This window comes from Macaca nemestrina, chromosome 1, assembly GCF_043159975.1.
Source record: "Macaca nemestrina isolate mMacNem1 chromosome 1, mMacNem.hap1, whole genome shotgun sequence".
NCBI classification, from domain to species: domain Eukaryota; kingdom Metazoa; phylum Chordata; class Mammalia; order Primates; family Cercopithecidae; genus Macaca; species Macaca nemestrina.
The window spans coordinates 123,714,747-123,732,715 of record NC_092125.1 but is presented as its reverse complement, the minus strand read 5'-3'; the positions used below and the strand labels follow the sequence as shown (position 1 = coordinate 123,732,715).

The following is a 17,969-nucleotide window of genomic DNA, read 5'->3' as shown; positions in this document are numbered from 1 at the left end:
GTTTCAATGTCTCTAAAAGTCTCCATCCACTCTCTCCCCCACTTTCCACGCAGCTGTTAATCCATTCTGGGGAGGAGAGAACTTAGCCATCTGCTCACATTCTGATGAAAGTTAATTTGGCACTTAAAAAAAAAACCCAAAAAAACCTGACTTTCTAGCCACAAAATAAACTAGTAGCAAATGGTATCTACCAAAGAATGTCCCAATCATAATCGCTGGGAGAAACTGTGACCCGCACAGTAGCTACAGTAAGACCAAAAACTTTCCATACTATATTCCTATATAGCAAATATTCAAGCTGTATTAAAACGAATTATTGCAGCTTTCCATTACTATATGGGCACCCCAAAATTCACCCAACAACATTCTATAATTTATTTAATTTAGAGAAGTATCAAATGGAAAACTTTTTTCAATTCAAAATAAGAAATTAATGTATCACACAAAGCATCATCTAGACTGGAAGTGTGTTTTCAACTGGTTCCTCCAAAATTTTCGTATCAACAAATTACTTGGTGAGGCCAGAAAAAAGTGGTGAGAAGGAGAGCCTGGTAATGAAATTCTAATTTTTTAAGTCTATACATCTGAAAAAATCTCTAGTCCTGGTTCCATGTACAACAGCAACCTAAGAAGCAGCAGACAGGCAGCCATTGACATGATTCAGCAATGAGCCACATGACAGTTAAAAAGGGAACATGGAAGACTGTGAGGTTCCGTCTTCGGGGGGGCCACACTGTGTACCCGACAATCAACTCTAGGGAAGAGATCATTCAGCCTGGGCAGACTTCCAGCTAAGTCTGTACCCTGTCCTTGAGTAAGTCCACTGGCACACACACAAAGCACAGCTTGAAAGATCTCAGAAGAAGCAAGAGTTTCTCTTTTAATAGGTGCTAAATCTAGTCAATTCTCTGCTGCTCCCTTCTTCCTGCCCCAAGTTAAAAATATTGCTCTGTAAGTTTTCCTGATTTACCATGTGGGAAGCACATGTTTAACTTAGTTGTCAAAGGGCAATTAACAAAGGTATTGCCTAATTAAACAGGGGAAAAAAAATCACTGTGGTCTGTGGTCTCTGAAAAACACAAAAAAAGGAAGTGGGATCTGTGTGAGGAGCTGGTGTGCAGTGTTCTTGGAGTAGGACTGTCCCCAGATGGAGAAAAGCTGGCCAGGCTGTGCCAGCCTCTGCAGCCTGTTTTCATTTCTACAGCTGCTTCGTCTCGCCAGCAGAGCCCAGGGATGGTACCAAGTACACTGTGAGAGCTGATGCTGGAGTTGGCAGATGCCCTGGGGCAGGCGCCATGCAGAACACACAGAAGTGAGGTTAGTGAAAAGGTCCCTTCGACTTCCATTTCATTTCCCTTAAAAAACAAAAAACAAAAGCCCATACTTTGCAAAGAGACAGGACAAGAAATAAGAAGTTAAAGAATTTAAAATGTCCCCCTTCTTCTCAGAGCCAATTGTAAAAAAGTGCTCAGGGTTCCCCACCCCCACCCTGCATTTCTTTAATGTAGGTCCTTTTGGCTTTGATGGAAGCAGCAGAAACAGAGCTGGGTCCCTCGCAATGGGAAATTTATTTCCCGAAGTTGGAGCCACAGGGAGTGTAAGAGGTACTGTGGTTCCACCATTCACGCTGGGTCCAGCTCCTCTGAAGAGCTATTCCAAGAGGTCCTGAAAAAGACATGCACCATATTACCAACAGACCACAACACTCCTATTTCAAAAGCAATCACCTAGTTTTTGGGCTTGCCAAATATTATAGTCATTAAGTTGCCTTGGCCCTGGCATATCTTGATCACGAACAGAAGACAAATTTTTTTTTCTTGTATTTTTTTTTTGCGGGGGGGGGTGGGGTGGGGTACTACCATTCAAGAAGAAATAGCCTCACCTCATCTGAGTCGTCATGATAACCACTTTTATTAGTGTGGGAGGCTGTGTCCAAAGCATCCACACCATCCATGCCATTGGCCTCTGCATGCTGCTGCAGCACAGAGTATCGATGCACCAGGAACCTGTGAACAGAAACCTCCTTAACACTCGGGTGGCACACAGGGGTGCGTTTCTTACAGGACTGTGGACTTTCTCAGTTTTATACACTCAGGAACACATCAGACACAGAAAACACAGTCCATGGTCGACATAGGAAAAATGTAAGACATGAGAAGATTTGGGCCTGATTTTTCAGGAACAGTACTGCAAGTACCTAGTTTTTGCCAAGAGCAGACTCAGCCACATGCCCTAGACTAGCCTTCTGGCTTGAACTCAGTACCTTGGATTGACTTCTGTGTTCCTTACCTTCCCCCACAGACATATTTCTTCACAATGAGCACTCCTGCTATGACTGTGACCAGCATCAATCCCACGATGGCCAGGATAATTGGAACAGAATTTGACTTGGAATTCTTGAGAAATTAAAGCACAAACACAAAAGTTTTAGGCATGCATATCCTAGGACTGAGGTCAAAGCAGCCACTCATTCCCCTCATCTCCTTGTGAATGATCTGCAGTCCTGATGTGCTTACGGATGGCTCTTTTCCAGCTCCCCAAGATGAACCATCTCAATGTTACCAGGAGAATATTATAGCTGGCAGAGGGTCATCTTAGCTCCAACTGCCTTGAACCTTCAAATTCAGTGCCTTAAATGTCAAAGTTACCCTGGAAGCCTTGGCAACTGCCTAGATCAAGTATGACTGCTCCACAGCACCACTGTTCACAAGTCTTGGGGCTTAAGGGTGGAGCAGGAAAGGGGGACTACTATAACAGTGGGCCGAATGCCTAGAGAACAGGGTCATTATCTGGGAAGAAGCTGTGTCAGAAGAACCAGGCAGGCCATTATATGACACCAAGATTTATTTTTTTACTTAATTTTGATATCTTGTTACAAATAAGCCTTATTATATCATTGTTTGCGTGTGACCTACCTGCTTCTGGGTGGGAAATAGGGAGTGTGTGTTTTCAATGTATCCCAGAGGAGGCGGAGCTGGATTCTGGGACAAGCTGTGTCCCTGTGGGCAGGAGTCCTGTGCAATCACACACACGAACACTGAGGAAAGTCACCAGGAGCCCAGGACAAGGGTGCACAGAGGGAGGAACTCGCCCCCTTACCAATACACGCACCCACACACTCCTCTCCCATCATGTCCTTAATCCCACCCCTTGTCAGTCCTTCATCCCTTAGAACAACAGAGAGGAGGAACTGCAGGTGGTCCAGCTTGACCTCCTCTATTACGAATTGGGAAACAGGCCTGCTGTTTAGCATCTGAAGTCATGCTGTTGGTCTAGTGCTTCATTATCAAGAGGTTTCCTCTTTACACATCTCCAATTCTACAGGTAGTTCAGTGCTACAGATTTGGACGCAGCCTCATGACCTTTTTTTTTTTTTTTTTTAATTGAGACAGGATCTCACTCTGTCACCCAGGCTGGAGTGCAGCGGTATAATCACGGCTCACTGAAGCCTTGACCTCCCAAGCTCAGGCGATTCTCTCGCCTCAGCCTCCTGAGTAGCTGGGACTACAGGCATGCACCACCACATCTGGCTAATTTTTGTTTTTTTTTGTTTTTTGTAAAGATGGGAGTTTCTCCATATTGTCCAGGCTGGTCTCAAACTTCTAGCCTCAACTGATCTGCCCAACTCAGCCTCCCAAAGTGCTGGGACTATACAGCTGTGAGCCACCACGCCCAACAGATAACTTGCTTCTAAATCAAAACCTGCTCATTACCATAGCTCAAATTTTCACTTTGAACATACTTTTTTTTTTTTTAATTTTTTTATTTTTTTTTTGAGACGGAGTCTCGCTCTGTCGCCCAGGCTGGAGTGCAGTGGCGCGATCTCGGCTCACTGCAAGCTCCGCCTCCCGGGTTCACGCCATTCTCCTGCCTCAGCCTCCCGAGTAGCTGGGACTACAGGCGCCCACAACCGCGCCCGGCTAATTTTTTGTATTTTTAGTAGAGACGGGGTTTCACCGTGGTCTCGATCTCCTGACCTTGTGATCCGCCCGCCTCGGCCTCCCAAAGTGCTGGGATTACAGGCGTGAGCCACCGCGCCCGGCAACTTTGAACATACTTAACATGACTTGGTCAAAGATCCACCCTACCTATTGCCCAGTGCTCTTCTCTTCCACACATGCACAACTCCAGGTCTTGGCCCTTCACAGACAACCTTTTCTTTTTTTGTTACGGAGTCTTGCTCTGTTGCCCAGGCTGGAGTGTAGTGGCACGATCTCGGCTCACTGCAACCTCCACCTCCCAGGTTCACACGATTCTCCTGCCTCAGCCTCCGGAGTAACTGGGACTACAGGTGCACACCACCACCCCCAGCTAATTTTTGTAATTTTAATTTTTGTATTTTTAGTAGAGACAGGGTTTCACCATGTTTGACAGGCTGGTCTTGAACTCCTGACCTCAGTGATCCACCTGCCTTGGACTTCCAAAGTGCTAGGATTACAGGTGTGAACCACTGTACCCAGCCCATAGACAACCTTTTTGAATTTTCCTAAATGACTCTCAGCCTCAGAAATTTCCACAACTGTATGATTTTAAGAATTTTACAGCTTTACAGAATATCATCCCCCCATCCTCAATAAAAAAGGAGCTTTCAGTAGGGTGAGCTTATCACTGGGTTATGTGACCCATCCTTCATGCTAACAGCTTCCTGTGCAAAGGGAAGCCTGACAGAAGTAGTTTGACCACTTTGTATCAGTAACAAAACTCTTGATGTTTTAACTTTGATATTTCTTGGCAGAACACAAAATCCCATTTGTACCTGAAAACTAGACCTATTTTAACATACCTGTTTTTCCGGACTCAAAAAGTTGCTTGTGCATTTCTTTTTCAAATCTTTTACTTCTCTAACTGGATTCACCCCACCCTGGCATTTGTCCCCTGGAATTTTCCGGTACCTACCAGGCAGAGAAGATTATTTGGTAACAGAAGATAAGGATGTATTCCTGGGTCCCTGCCTACTTCTTGGAAACAAGATTTGAAAAGCTGCCAAAAACCTTCCCATCCTTACATCATCTTTCAGGTCTGGGGGGATGTCCACAGGGATGTTTTGGGGGTATTTTGTGTAGTTTCAGGCCTCTTAAGCAAACTAAGCATCTCAGTCCCCTGCTGTCAGAAACATGCCTGTTCTTTCTACCTAAGAGACTGTGCCAAAGAAATGTGACCTGGAAAAAGGTCATTAACAAGTGGTCCAAAATGGGAGAGGGGAATTATCAGGGGAGGGAGGTAATGAGGCCCCTCTAGAGCAGCACTGTCCAATATGGTGGCTACTTAAATTAAAATTGATTAAAATGAAAATTTCAGTTCCTCCGTTACACTAGTGTCCACAGCTACGTGTGGCTAGTGACTATCATATTGGGCACAGCAAATTACAGAACACTTCCATCACCAAAGAAAGTCCTATCAGACAGAGCTCTGCCTGGCCGTGCCTAAACTGTGGCAGGCGAGTGATGGACATTCATGGTGGATGGGACGCTTCTATCGTTCTGCCTGGGGGTCCCTCGCCTCTCCTCCCTTCCTGGGTCGGTGGGCGGGAGGCAGGGGTGCAGGATCTGGCCGAGCTTGTTCTCCTGCCCTCTGCCTCGTGGTGTTGGTGGGGTTGAGTCCTCTGACACCAAGCACCCATGGCTCACCTCCTGTAGTTGACCCTCGAGGGAGGCCTTCACATCCTGCCCCTCCCCAACCCCTCCAAAAATAGTGCTCTAAAGTAGGGCTTGGATCTCAGTGTGGAGAGAAGCAGCTTTCACTCTGAACAAGAACACCTCATCCATCATGACAAGGGAGAAAAGGCCACCTCACCCATTTGTTGTTAGGTGTTCTTCTCTTCCGTACAGACAAAACTCCAGGTCATGGCCCTTCAGTTCTGGCTGCTCCACACACTTGGAGTCATTTTCTGGACGGTAGTAGCCAAAATCACTGCAAGAGTCAGCAAATAAAGTACCTTTCAAAGCAGCTGGAAGACAGTAAGTGACTAGCAATGAAGGGTTATGTGGGCAGTGGATGGTTAACATTCCAGTCTTGGGTTGTTAGAAAGTAGCTCAGGAAGGCCTGTGACACCTCTGAAGGAGGTCGATTTAGGAAAACAGATATGGAGAAGGCTTTTTTTTTTTTTTTTTTTTTTTGAGATGGAGTCTTGCTCTCTTGCCTAGGCTGGAGTGTAGTGGTGTATTCTTGGCTCACTGCAACCTCTGCCTCCCGGGTTCAAGTGACTCTCCTGCCTCAGCCTTCTGAGTAGCTGGGATTACAGGTGTGTGCCACCATGCCTGGCTAATTTTTAAATTTTTAGTAGAGATAGAGTTTCACCATGTTGGTCAGGCTGGTCTCGAACTCCTGACCTTGTGATACGCCCGCCTTGGCCTCCCAAAGAGCTGGGATTACAGGCGTGAGCCACTGTGCCCGGCCAGAGAGGGCTTTATTGAGGAAAAGAAGCTTATGGGTCAGGCCTGGTGGGGTAGGACTAGCAAGGGCCCCGAGGCTGTGCACTGCAGGCAGCTCAGGCGCAGGGAGGGGACTAATGCAGTCTGCAGAGGGGTGGGACTCACAAAGAAACCTCAGCATCAGCAGCAGCTCTCAACTCAGGGATACTTGGCAATTCTTTTCTTTTCTTCCCCCCCGCTCTTTTTTTTTTGAGACACGGTCTTGCTCTGTTGCCCAGGCTGGAGTACAGCAGCATGAACACGGTAGCTTCAACCACCTGGGTTCAAGTGATCTTTCCGCTTCAGGCTCCCAAGGAGCTGGAACCACATGCATACACCACCATGCTCATCTAATTTTTTGTGAAGATGAGGTCTTGATGCATTGCTCAGGCTTGTTTTGAACTACTGGGCTCAAGTGATCGGTCCACCTCGGCCTCCCAAAGTGCTGGCATTACAGGTGTGAACCACTGTGCCTGGCTAATTTTTGTATTTTCTGTAGAGTCAGGGTTTTGCCATATTGCCCAGCCTGATCTCAAACTCCTGAGCTCAAGAGATCCACCTGCCTCAGCCTCCCAAAGTATTGCGATTACAGGCATGAGTCACTGCACCCAGCCAGTAATTCTTTTACCTCCAAATGTCATTATTATGTTGCCCTTGTGGTACACAGCAAATTTTTCTGTCTTCCCCACTTCTGTTCCTTTAGCTTCTTAGATAGTCTTTGCCTTCCATGTGAACACCTTTTTCTGTCCTCCATTCCACCCTGTCTCTCCAGAGTGCCACCCACTGCTCTCCTTTTCCTGCTTTCCCCAAAGAAACAACGTCTGCTGACAATCTCCAGGGCTGACTCCATGAGCATCCTTGGTTCCCCTCCTCTGACCTGCCCTGGGGCCTTGCTTCCCTGAGTATGAGGAGAACAATCAATCTCTCCCACTCAGCTGGCAGCATCTCCTTAGCCTGCATGTCTTGACCTTAGAAATTACTTCCTTAACCCACCTCTCCCTTACTACCCACATTTCTCGAAAGAGTATTTCTTTACTTGTCCTATTTTACTCATTTATTTTTTCTTCCATGCATTTTGGCTTCGACCCCTTCTGCAACTTTGAAAATAAGTGTCTGGTCCAGGTATGGTGGCTCATGCCTATAATCCTAGCACTTAGGAGGCCAAGGCAGGCAGATTACCTGAAGTCAGGAGTTCAAGACCAGCCTGGCCAACATGGTGAAACCCCGTCTCTACTAGAAATACAAAAAATTAGCTGGGTGCAGTGGTGTGTGCCTGTAATCTCAGTTACTCGGGAGGCTGAGGCAGGAGAATTGCTTGAACCTGGAAGGAGGAGGTTGCGGTGAGCCGAGAACACGCCACTGCATTCCAGCCTGGGCGACAGCACGAGACTCCATCTCAAAAAAAAAAAAAAAAAAAGAAAAAAAGAAAAAAAAAAAAAGAAAGTAAGTGTTTGCAATGTCCCCAAAGCTCAACAATCATCAAATTCAGTGGAGCCCTCTCTGGTCTCATTCCCCCAGACCACCCATTCTGCAGCATCGAACACACTGTTGTGCCCCTGCCCACCTTGGCACTGGCAAAGCTCCACTCATCTGTTTCTCTGCCCTCTGCTGCCCCTGCCACTGCCTGCTCTTCTTTCTTCCTAACCCATAAATGTAGTCTTCTGCCGGGGGCGGGGGGAGGTATAATGCATTCTCTTACTTTTTCTCTACCTGCTCTCCCTTAGTGATCACAACTATTTTTGGTTGCAACTAAAACTTCCAGGTTTTACCTCTCTTTAGTTCTAATCCTGTATTTCGAATACATGCTGGATATTACCACCTAAATACGCTGACAAAACCTCAAAGAAATAAGACGTTCAAAATACGTCATGTTTTCTCCTTTGTGACAGACTCTCCTTATCATTTCCATATTTGTCCATGACATTACCTTCCTCCCCTCAGTAGAAAATTTAGCCTGAGGATCCTCCTTCTGGACCCTACTTACTTCTTTATCATGACTACTATGACTTCCTCAATGGCCTATCTTCCAGAACACCCTTCCTTGATCATGCTGTCGGTGTCTCTGCTTGCAGTAGTCCACTGGCATTGATGACCTGCTTCTTCCCAGATGCTCATGGACAAATCCTACCGTTTGTCAATGCTCAGCTCTCATACCACCTCCTCAACAAGGCCTTCTTTGACCCACTTCCTTTCAGCTCTACATGAAATATTCTCTTCCTTTTCTAAATCCCCATGGCACTTGCCACCTTCTGTTTTGCAACAAATTTTCCATTATCGCTTTTCATTGCCTGCACACAGCTGGTATTCAATGAGTATTTGGGGAATATATAGATGCTGCTTGTATTTCAAGGTTTTTCTGGTAAGTATTTAGGAGAGAGAGTATGGAGAACAAAATATGCTGAAGATATCACCCTTCAAATAACAGGAGGAAATTCGGGTAAGAGTTTTAGGTATTCAATCAGAAATTTCTGGATTTTTGTGAGTACCCTTCTCACTCATAAAAGACCCACTTCCCAAACATGTGGGCTCTGGAGTTGGGATGCCAGTTTCACATCCCAGCTCTGCCACTTCCCACGGGCATGACAGTCATATCCTCTCTGTTGTGAGGTTAAATGTAAATTGCTTAGGACAGTGTCTAGTATAGAGTTAGTGCTCAATAAATGTTAGCTGCTATCATGATTACTATATTATTATCGAATAGAATATGCTTCCAAGGAATTTGGGGCTTAATAGTGGAAGCAAACCTGTAAATAGTAGTTAAAACACAGTAAGTGCTGTAATAGGGGAACTCTGGGGGTCTAGATGAGGGAAAGCCCATCTAGTGGTGATACCTGAGCTAAGTATGAAAGGCTAAGTGGGAAGTCGCCAGACTTGGGGGTGAAGCAGGGACTGTGGAAAGACTTTTCAGGCAGAGGAAGCATCATGTGCAGTGGCATGGAGGTCTGAAGAACCACAGCATTGCTGGAGAAGAGCAGAAGCACAGGTGAAGAGCCTGGCATATGTGGAGTCAAGGATAGGAGAGAACCCTTTAGAGTGTTACAGGTTCATCAATGACCTCCAACCCTACAGGAACACCAAAGGTGATCCTTACGGAAACAGAGAAGGGAGGACCCTTGATCATGCCACACACAGGTGTGAGCCATGCAGGAGGAACCACACTGGGTCAGACCTGCATTTTGGTCAGAACTATATTCTACAGTCACCTGTGATTTGAGAGAACATGACATGCAGGGCCAGGGCTGCTATCTGCTTCCCTTCTTTGTCCAAATCCTTTAGGATCTACTTTTATCTTGTGTCAGTATCTTTTACAGGTAACAAGTTTCATAAGATCATCATCTGTGATGTGAAGCAGTTCCTCTTATTTGCCCCAAAATTACCTCATTTAAGCTATCCAGGGACTCATGCCCTTATATAATCAACTAACCCGATGCCAGCCAAGTAACTAATCCTTAAGTCTGGATGGTCCTGAACTCTAGGGAGTCCACTTTGATGGCCTCTAAACCTTAATGGGACCATGACTATACTGATGTCACCTCTAGTCTCAGGACCAACCACCATCTCTCTGCCTTGATTCTTGCAGAGGATCCAAAACCTAGTGTCCGCCTGCCGAGCTCATGCTGTCAGGGAGTTTTCTTTCTCTTTCTTTGTTTTCGTTTGAGACGGGGTCTTGTCATATTGCCCAAGCTGGTCTCAAACTCCTGAGTTTAAGCAATCCACCCTCCTTGGCCTCCCAAAGTGCTGGGATTACAGGCATGAGCCACCGTGCCAGGCCTCAGGCTATTTTCTAAAGTCCAATTTCCTCTTTGCTCCTCTACCACTTCTTTTGGTGTTTTTGTCTTTATTTCCTACAGATTTTTGTTTTATTCTCTTCTTTTTTTTTTTTTTGAGACAGAGTCTCACTCTGTCCCCTAGGCTGGAGTGCACTGGCGTGATCTCGGCTCACTGCAAGCTCTGCCTCCCGGGTTCATGCCATTCTCCTGCCTCAGCCTCCCAAGCAGCTGGGACTACAGGAGCCCCCAACCACGCCCAGCTAGTTTTTTGTATTTTTTAGTAGAGATGGGGTTTCACCATGTTAGCCAGGATGGTCTCGATCTCTTGACCTCATGATCTGCCTGCCGCGGACTCCCACAGTGCTGGGATTACAGGCGTGAGCCACCACGCCTGGCTTCTCTTCTTTCTTATATCACTTCTCTCCTTCCCACCACTGTCAACTCAGGATTTCTGGGGTTCGTTGCTGGTTCTGCCCATTAACTGTCTAATATGATTATATTATCTAATTATTAACAATTTTGGTTTCCTTTCTCTGTGCCTCAGTTTCCTTGATAAGAAGCAGCAGTTCTCCACTCTTGGAGAAAAGGGTTTCAATTTCTTTTGGGACAAGAGTCTCGCTCTGTTGCCCCGGCTGGAGTGCATTGGCGCGATCTTGGCTCACTGCAACCTCTGCCTCCCAAGTTCAAGTGATTCTTGTGTCTCAGCCACCTGAGCAGCTGGGATTACAGGCATGTGCCACCACACCCAGCTAATTTTTTTTTTTTTTTTTTTTTGTAGAGACAGAGTTTCACCATGGCTGACCTCGAACTCCTGGCTTGAAGTGATCCACCTGCCTCGACCTCCCAAAGTGCTGGGATTACAGGTGTGAGCCACAGTGCCCGGTTGGATTTCAATATTTGTTAGCCTATAAGAAAACTGTCTTTCACCTCCTCCAACAGGGAAGGGGAGATAGAGAAATCTGAGGAATGCCGATACCAGAGAAAGTCCTCCAGGGAACAGAGGCAGATGGAGGGCTGCTTGGTCACAACATAGTCTCGACCATTCTGACACACGGATGACTTGCGTAGCCGCAGAAACTGTTCTTTATAGCCCAAAATGCAGCCATCTTCATAATCTTCAGGGTCTGTGGAGTGTGCCAGCCATATGGTATAGTCCTTCTCTTCACCTGAATGAGAGACAGACTGTTCAGGAAAGTGCACAGCACAGAACCCACCCACGGGAGGCAGCTGCCAGGCTATAGGAAGAACAAGGAGAGGGAAAGTGGGAATGTCTGACTCAACCTATTCCTTCATTTTGGAATTGCAAACAGAAAGCTACACTAGTCTAGAGCCTACTAGCAATTGCATTTCCTCATGCCAAAAGAGTATTCTTTCCATCTCAACATCCATCTGAGGATTAGGAAAAACCCTACTTGTTTTGAAGTGGGAGCTGGATAGAAAATCTCTCAAGTTCCTTCCAAACTAAGAGGCTGTTGTCTGTGTGTCTTGCACACCTACGCCCTCAGTCAAGGAGCTGTCAGATGTAAGCAACCAGATATTTTCCACTCAGGGCCAGGGAGCTCTTTGTTTAGGACAAGATACTAATTAGCCAAGAACACAGGTTCAATTTCACCATGTGTTCACTGGCTTAAGGCAGAAGGGAAAACATCCTCTTCCTAGACTTCTAGCTCCAATTGACCGGCTCTCAAATGCAGATTGCTGATGAACCTAGTTTCTGGCTTAGTATGTCGTATCATCTACTGGAAAAATGACTCAAAGGCTGTGACCTAAAGACAGTGGATTAGGTTTTATCCTTCGGGAAATGAAGACCAGCATAGAGCCTGCTAAAGAGCAGGTGCCTAACAAATCTTTTAATGACATTAAACTTTAGGGGTAACTGGAAAACTGCCTGCTGAGGGGAGAACTCCCAAGCCAGCTTCTGTACAGACTACTGAATGGATTTAAATGACAGCGACCCTCAGGCATTAAATCTATTTGAACGTCTTATGGAAAAGTAAGGTCCAAACCAAGGGTCTGCTCCCTTAGGAGTCACTAAATCAACACACTGAGGAAATGAGCTCATGAGTCTCAAAGAACCAAATTCAACTAAAGTGTCTAGAAATGTTAAGTCTTTTATTGTATCATGCCAACACTTAACTACAGGTCATCCTTTTTCCAGTGTTTTCCTTTATCCCCCTTCTTTTTTTTTTTTTTTGAGATGGAGTCTTGCTCTTGTCACCCAGGCTGGAGTGCAATGGCACGATCTTGGCTCACTACAACCTCTTCATCCCGGGTTCAAATGATTCTCCTGCCCCAGCCTCTCGACTAGCTGGGATTACAGGCACCCGCCACCTCACCTGGCTAATTTTTGTATTTTTAGTAGAGACGGGGTTTCGCCCTGTTGGCCAGGCTGGTCTCGAACTCCTGACCTCGTGATCTGCCCATCTTGGCCTCCCAAAGTGCTAGGATTACAGGCATGAGCCACTGCGCCCGGCCATTCCCCTTATTTCTTATTATAATGCCAGCACCTTTGTTTGGCACTGAGATCAGGGTTTGCTTGTGACACTTCGGGAACACTGTGTAATGAACATTATGAATCTTTTTCTGAAGCTATTTTCTGGTCCTTTAATACTGCTTAATGTTGAAATAATATTTTGTATATATTAAGTTTATTTTATTAATATCACCTTTCTTTTTACTTTTATAATGTAACTGACAGAATAATTTAAATGACATATGTGGCCCTCATATTTCTCCTGGACAGTGCTAGCACCAAGGAGGAGGCTGTTTTTCTGATGCCATTCCATTACTTAATCACCCGCACAGAACATCTGTCAATCCTCTTTCATGTGCATATGCATCTGCTGATTCCAGCTAACAGAAATCAAACCATATTGATTATTTAGGAAAATAGGCTTAGGTTGCTGGTAGAAAAGGTCAAAGGAGACACTCACAGTTCCTTTCAAGGATATCTTTAAAATCAATGGTGTAGGAGACCCACTGGCTGGTCAGGAAAGATTCTGTGAAGCCCCAAATGCTGATATTCATGGACCTCGCTCCAGGTTCTGAAGCTAGGCCAGTGAAATAGATGGGGTCCCTGGTGAACGTGTAGGTTTGCCAGCACTGACCTTCGTCTGTGGAGAACCTGAAACCACGATTAGAGAAAGATCATGACAGAGGATCCATGTATACTGGGAATTCAGAAAACCACTCTGGCTTTTTGACCCCAAACCAGACAAAACCCCTTACACATTTAGGTGATGGCTTATTGGCTGACAACTATCTTTTTTTTTTTTTTTTTTCTGAGATGGAGTGTCACTCTGTCACCAGGCTGGAGTGCAGTGGCACGATCTCGGCTCACTGCAACCTCTGCCTCGTGGGTTCAAGAGATTCTCATGCCTTAGCCTCCCGAGTAGCTGGGATTACAGGCACGTGCTACCACACCCAGCTAATTTTTGTATTTTTAGTAGAAATGGAGTTTCACATGTTGCGCAGGCTGGTCTCGAACTCTTGACCTCAGGTAATCTTCTCGCCTTGGCCTCCCAAGATAATCGGCGTGAGCCACCGCACCCGGCCAACTATTTTTACTTTTAATGTCTGTGGTTAACAGGATAAGCAAAAGAGATTTGTTCAGAGAGAGTATGAAAGTAAATATCTTTGCAGAAATTATTTCAAAGGAAAGACAGGAGAGTGACCCGGGTAAGAAGTGGCTTTTAAATTAATAAATTTAAGGCTGGCTGTGGTGGTGCACGCCTGTAATCCCAGCATTTTGGGAGGCTGAGGCAGGTGAATCACCTGAGGTCAGGAGTTCAAGAATAGCCTGACCAACATGACAAAACCCCGTCTCTACCCAAAAAAAAAAAAAAAACTCACAAAATTTAGCTGGGTGTGGTGGTGCATGCCTGTAATCTCAGCTGCTCAGGTGACTGAGACACAAGAATCACTTGAACCTGGGCGGCGGGAGGTTGCAGTGAGCCAAGATTGCACCACTGCACTCCAGCTTGGGTGACAACAGCGAAACTCCATCTCAATGAATAAATAAATAAATAACAATCAAATTATTTTATAAGAACTTATACTTCTTTTTTTCTTTGAGACCGGATCTCACTCTGTCACCCAGGCTGGAGTGCAGTGGTATGATCTCGGCTCACTGTGGCCTCGACCTCCTCAGGTGATCCTCCCACCTCGGCCTCCCAAGTAGCTGGAACCAAAGGCATGCACCACCACGTCCAGCTAATTTTTCTTTTTTTTATGGAGACAGCGGTTTGTCACATTGCCCAGGCTAGTCTTGAACTCCTGGCTCAAGCGATCCACCCACCTTGGCCTCTCAAAGTGCTGGGATTACAGGTGTGTGCCACCATACCCGGCTCAGAACTTATACTTAAGAAGTCATTTTCAATCTAGAGTGCTTGAACACTTCCATAATAATTTTGTAGACAGAAAGAATATATATATATATATATATATATTTTTTTTTTTAATTGAAATAATATTAGAGACAGGGTCTCCCTATGTTGCCCAGGCTGGTCTTGAACTCCTGGGCTCAAGTGATCCTCCTGCTTTGGCCTCCCAAAGTGCTGGGATTAAAGGCATGAGCCACTGCGCCCAATCCAGAAAGAATGTTTTTAAGAAGTGACAAATATGTTAGCTAGAGGCAGTGAGACGAAAAAACGCCATTTTAAAAGCAATCCTTTCTAGAATCTTATCTATAGTTCTGTCAAATGCAAAAATTTGAATTATAGTCTGTAACATCCCCCCAATAAACTGAAGACCATCCCCCAAGTTGCCCTCTATGCAGACAATGTGTGTGAGATGAGTTCATGCATACTTAATCACATTGATAGGACGGCTGCTGTGCTCAATGGCCACAATGATGCCTCCAGAATCCAGGATGGTGTAATAGTGGGGTCCTTCCAGCATCTTTGTCCAGGAGTAACCCCCATCATCTGAGATGTACACATCTGGAACCATCACTGAGATGGCGTCCCCCACGCTACCTGCAACATAATCCGCCATCTCATCAGCACAAATAGGCAATGAAACAGAGAGCATTTACTCAAGAGAGAATAATTTTGAATGAATTTATTCTGATTATTTCCCATCAAGTCTCTTTTAGTAGGAAAGAAAACCACCAAAAACTTGGGAGAAGTTGTGTTGCTCTCTCTGATAAAAGTTGATGAAAAACCCAAAGTGTTGTTGTAATGTAAGAAATTCTACCAAAGGAATGTAAAAGCATCCACAGTGTTTTTTCTCAGAGCGTTCAAAGCCTGCGGCTGAGTTTCAGTGTGCTCAGCCACTGTTCCAGTTGGAGGCGGTGAGTGGGAGGTTTCTTACCATGAGCAATGACAATGCCTACGGCATTCGGCTCTGAGAGTGGGGCCATTGGAACATTCAGTTTCTGGGAGATGCTGTAGGAAGCATGAATATGAAGGCTGCACTGTGAAAAGAAACAAAAGCTTAGATTAGAACCAAAGATACAATTTCTTTAATCATTTCACAGAGCCCTTCCAATAAAGCTTTAAGTTAACCCAGACCTAGGTAAATGTACCATCTTAACCTTTTATTTACTATTTAGGTGTATAGTTCAGTAGTGTTAAGTATTTTCACACTGTTGTACAATCACATCTCTAAACCTTTTCATCTTATAAAATTCAGTCACCAAATAAGCAACAGTTCCCTACTTCTTCCTCCTCCCAGCTCCCAGAAACTACCATTTTACTTTGTGTTTTCTATGAATTTGGCTACTCTAGGAAGCTCATATAAGTAGAATCATATAATATTTGTCATTTTGTGTCTGACTTATTTCACTTGGCATAATGTCCTCAAGGCTCATCCATGTTGTATTAATAGCATATGTCAGAATTTCCTCCCTTTTAAAGGCTAAATATTATTTGTGTGTGTGTGTATGTGTATCCACACACACCCCACACTTTATTTACTCATTTATCTGTCAATAGACACAAGTTGCTTCCACCTTTTGGCTATCATGAATAATGTTGCTATGTACATGGTTGTACAAATATCTTTTTGAGAACCTGCTTTCAATTCTTTTGGATGTATACCCCAGAACTGGAATTGCTGGATATGATAATCCTATTTTTTAATTTTTTTTAGGAACTACTATGCTGTTTTCTGTAGCAGCTGCACCATTTTACATTTTTACCAAAAGTGCACCAGGGCTCCAATTTCTCCATATCCTTGCCAACACTTTTTAAAATAGTAGCCAACCTAATCTGTGTGAGGAGATATCTCATTGGGGTTTTGACTTGCATTTTCCTAATGATTAGTGATGTTGAGCCTCTTTTTATATGCTTGTTAGTCACTTCTATATCGTTTTTGGAGAAATGTCTATTTAAGTTCTTTGCCTATTTTTTATTCAAGCTATTTGTTTGTTGTTGAGTTGTAGCCCAGTGGCATACTCTTGATTCTGAAATGTACTACAATATCTGGAAGCAAATATACAATTATTTCCTCATGGGTAACCTGCCTCAGTTTATTTTATTTTTGCATTACATCAAAGCCTCTGACCAATGTTTAAAGGCGGACTCCACACAAATAAACTTGATAAGCACCTGATATACTTCAGACACTGTACAAGATGTGATGGTAGTTGGAAATAAGATCCAGTCTTGTCTTTAAGAAACTGGTGTCTTAGGCTCCATGCCCACTCTCACAGACCCAGCCAAGTGGACCACTGCATCAGGCCAGCCCCTGAAGGCTAAGGGTAGCCCGCACCAGGTTGGCTCCTGCAGATCCACTTACCAGGCTCCAGGTGTTTCACCTGAAGACCCACTTACAAGGTCCACTCTAGTGGATTCCACTGCCAGGCCTGCTGCACAGGACCCAGCCTCCAAGCTACTCCCAAAGCCCAAGGCACCAGGCCCACCTACCTGCAGAACCTGTCAGTTGCCCTGCAAGAATCTCTGAATGAGCTACCTGGTAAGAGATTCCCCTGCTGAAGCCATCTGTAAAGGACTATGTGTGTAAGGGGACACATAGGCTGAAAGTAGAGATCAAAAAAAGATATTCCACACAAATGGTAGCCAAAAGAGAGCAGGGGTGGCTATATTTATTTATTATTATTATTTTTGAAACCAAGTCTCACTTTGTTGCCCAGGGTGGAGTACAGTGGCGCGATCTCGGCTCACTGCAAGCTCCGCCTCCTGGGTTCACGTTATTCTCCTGCCTCAGCCTCCCGAGTAGCTGGGACTACAGATGCCCACCACCAGGCCCGGCTAATTTTTTGTATTTTTAGTAGAGATGGGGTTTCACCATGTTAGCGAGGATGGTTTTGATCTCCTGACCTTGTGATCTGCCCGCCTTGGTCTCCCAAAGTGCTGGGATTACAGGCGTGAGCCACTGTGCCCAGCCAGGGGTGGCTATATTTATATCAGACAAAATAGACATTAAGTAAAAAACTATCACAAGGGATAAAGAAAGTTACCACACAATGATAAAGGTGTCAATTCATCAAGAGCCTATAACATTGGTAAATATAAATGCACTCAACATTAGAGCACCTAAATGTATAAAGCAAACATTAACAAAACTGAAGGAAGAGGTAGACAACAATACAATAATAGTAAGGGACTTCAATACTGTACTTTCAATGATGGATCATCCAGACAGAAAACCAGTAAGGAAAGAGCAAACTTGAACACCACCATACAAATGGACCTAACAGACATATACAGAACACTTAACCCAACAGCAGCAGAATACACATTCTTTTCAAGTGCACAGAGAATATTCTCCAGGATAGGCCACAAAACAAAAACAAACCTTAACACATATAAGACTGAAATCACCT

General features: G+C 44.9%; 1 protein-coding gene across 2 annotated transcripts in view; it reads right to left on the bottom strand.

The window, feature by feature from the left end:
- Positions 1-856: 856 nt before the first annotated feature.
- LOC105479283 (sortilin 1) overlaps positions 857-17,969 on the bottom strand; it is an 85,831-nt gene continuing 68,718 nt past the window's right edge. For both annotated transcript variants that reach the window (XM_011737242.3, XM_024792062.2), the window contains exons 12-20: positions 15,494-15,596; positions 14,988-15,156; positions 13,114-13,304; positions 11,157-11,346; positions 5,794-5,910; positions 4,784-4,892; positions 2,290-2,396; positions 1,883-2,006; positions 857-1,665 (exon numbers count right to left, since the gene is read on the bottom strand). In XM_011737242.3, coding sequence (XP_011735544.2) covers positions 1,651-1,665; positions 1,883-2,006; positions 2,290-2,396; positions 4,784-4,892; positions 5,794-5,910; positions 11,157-11,346; positions 13,114-13,304; positions 14,988-15,156; positions 15,494-15,596 — 1,125 coding nt within the window. In that variant the 3' untranslated portion in view covers positions 857-1,650. The remainder of the gene's footprint in view (positions 1,666-1,882; positions 2,007-2,289; positions 2,397-4,783; positions 4,893-5,793; positions 5,911-11,156; positions 11,347-13,113; positions 13,305-14,987; positions 15,157-15,493; positions 15,597-17,969) is intronic.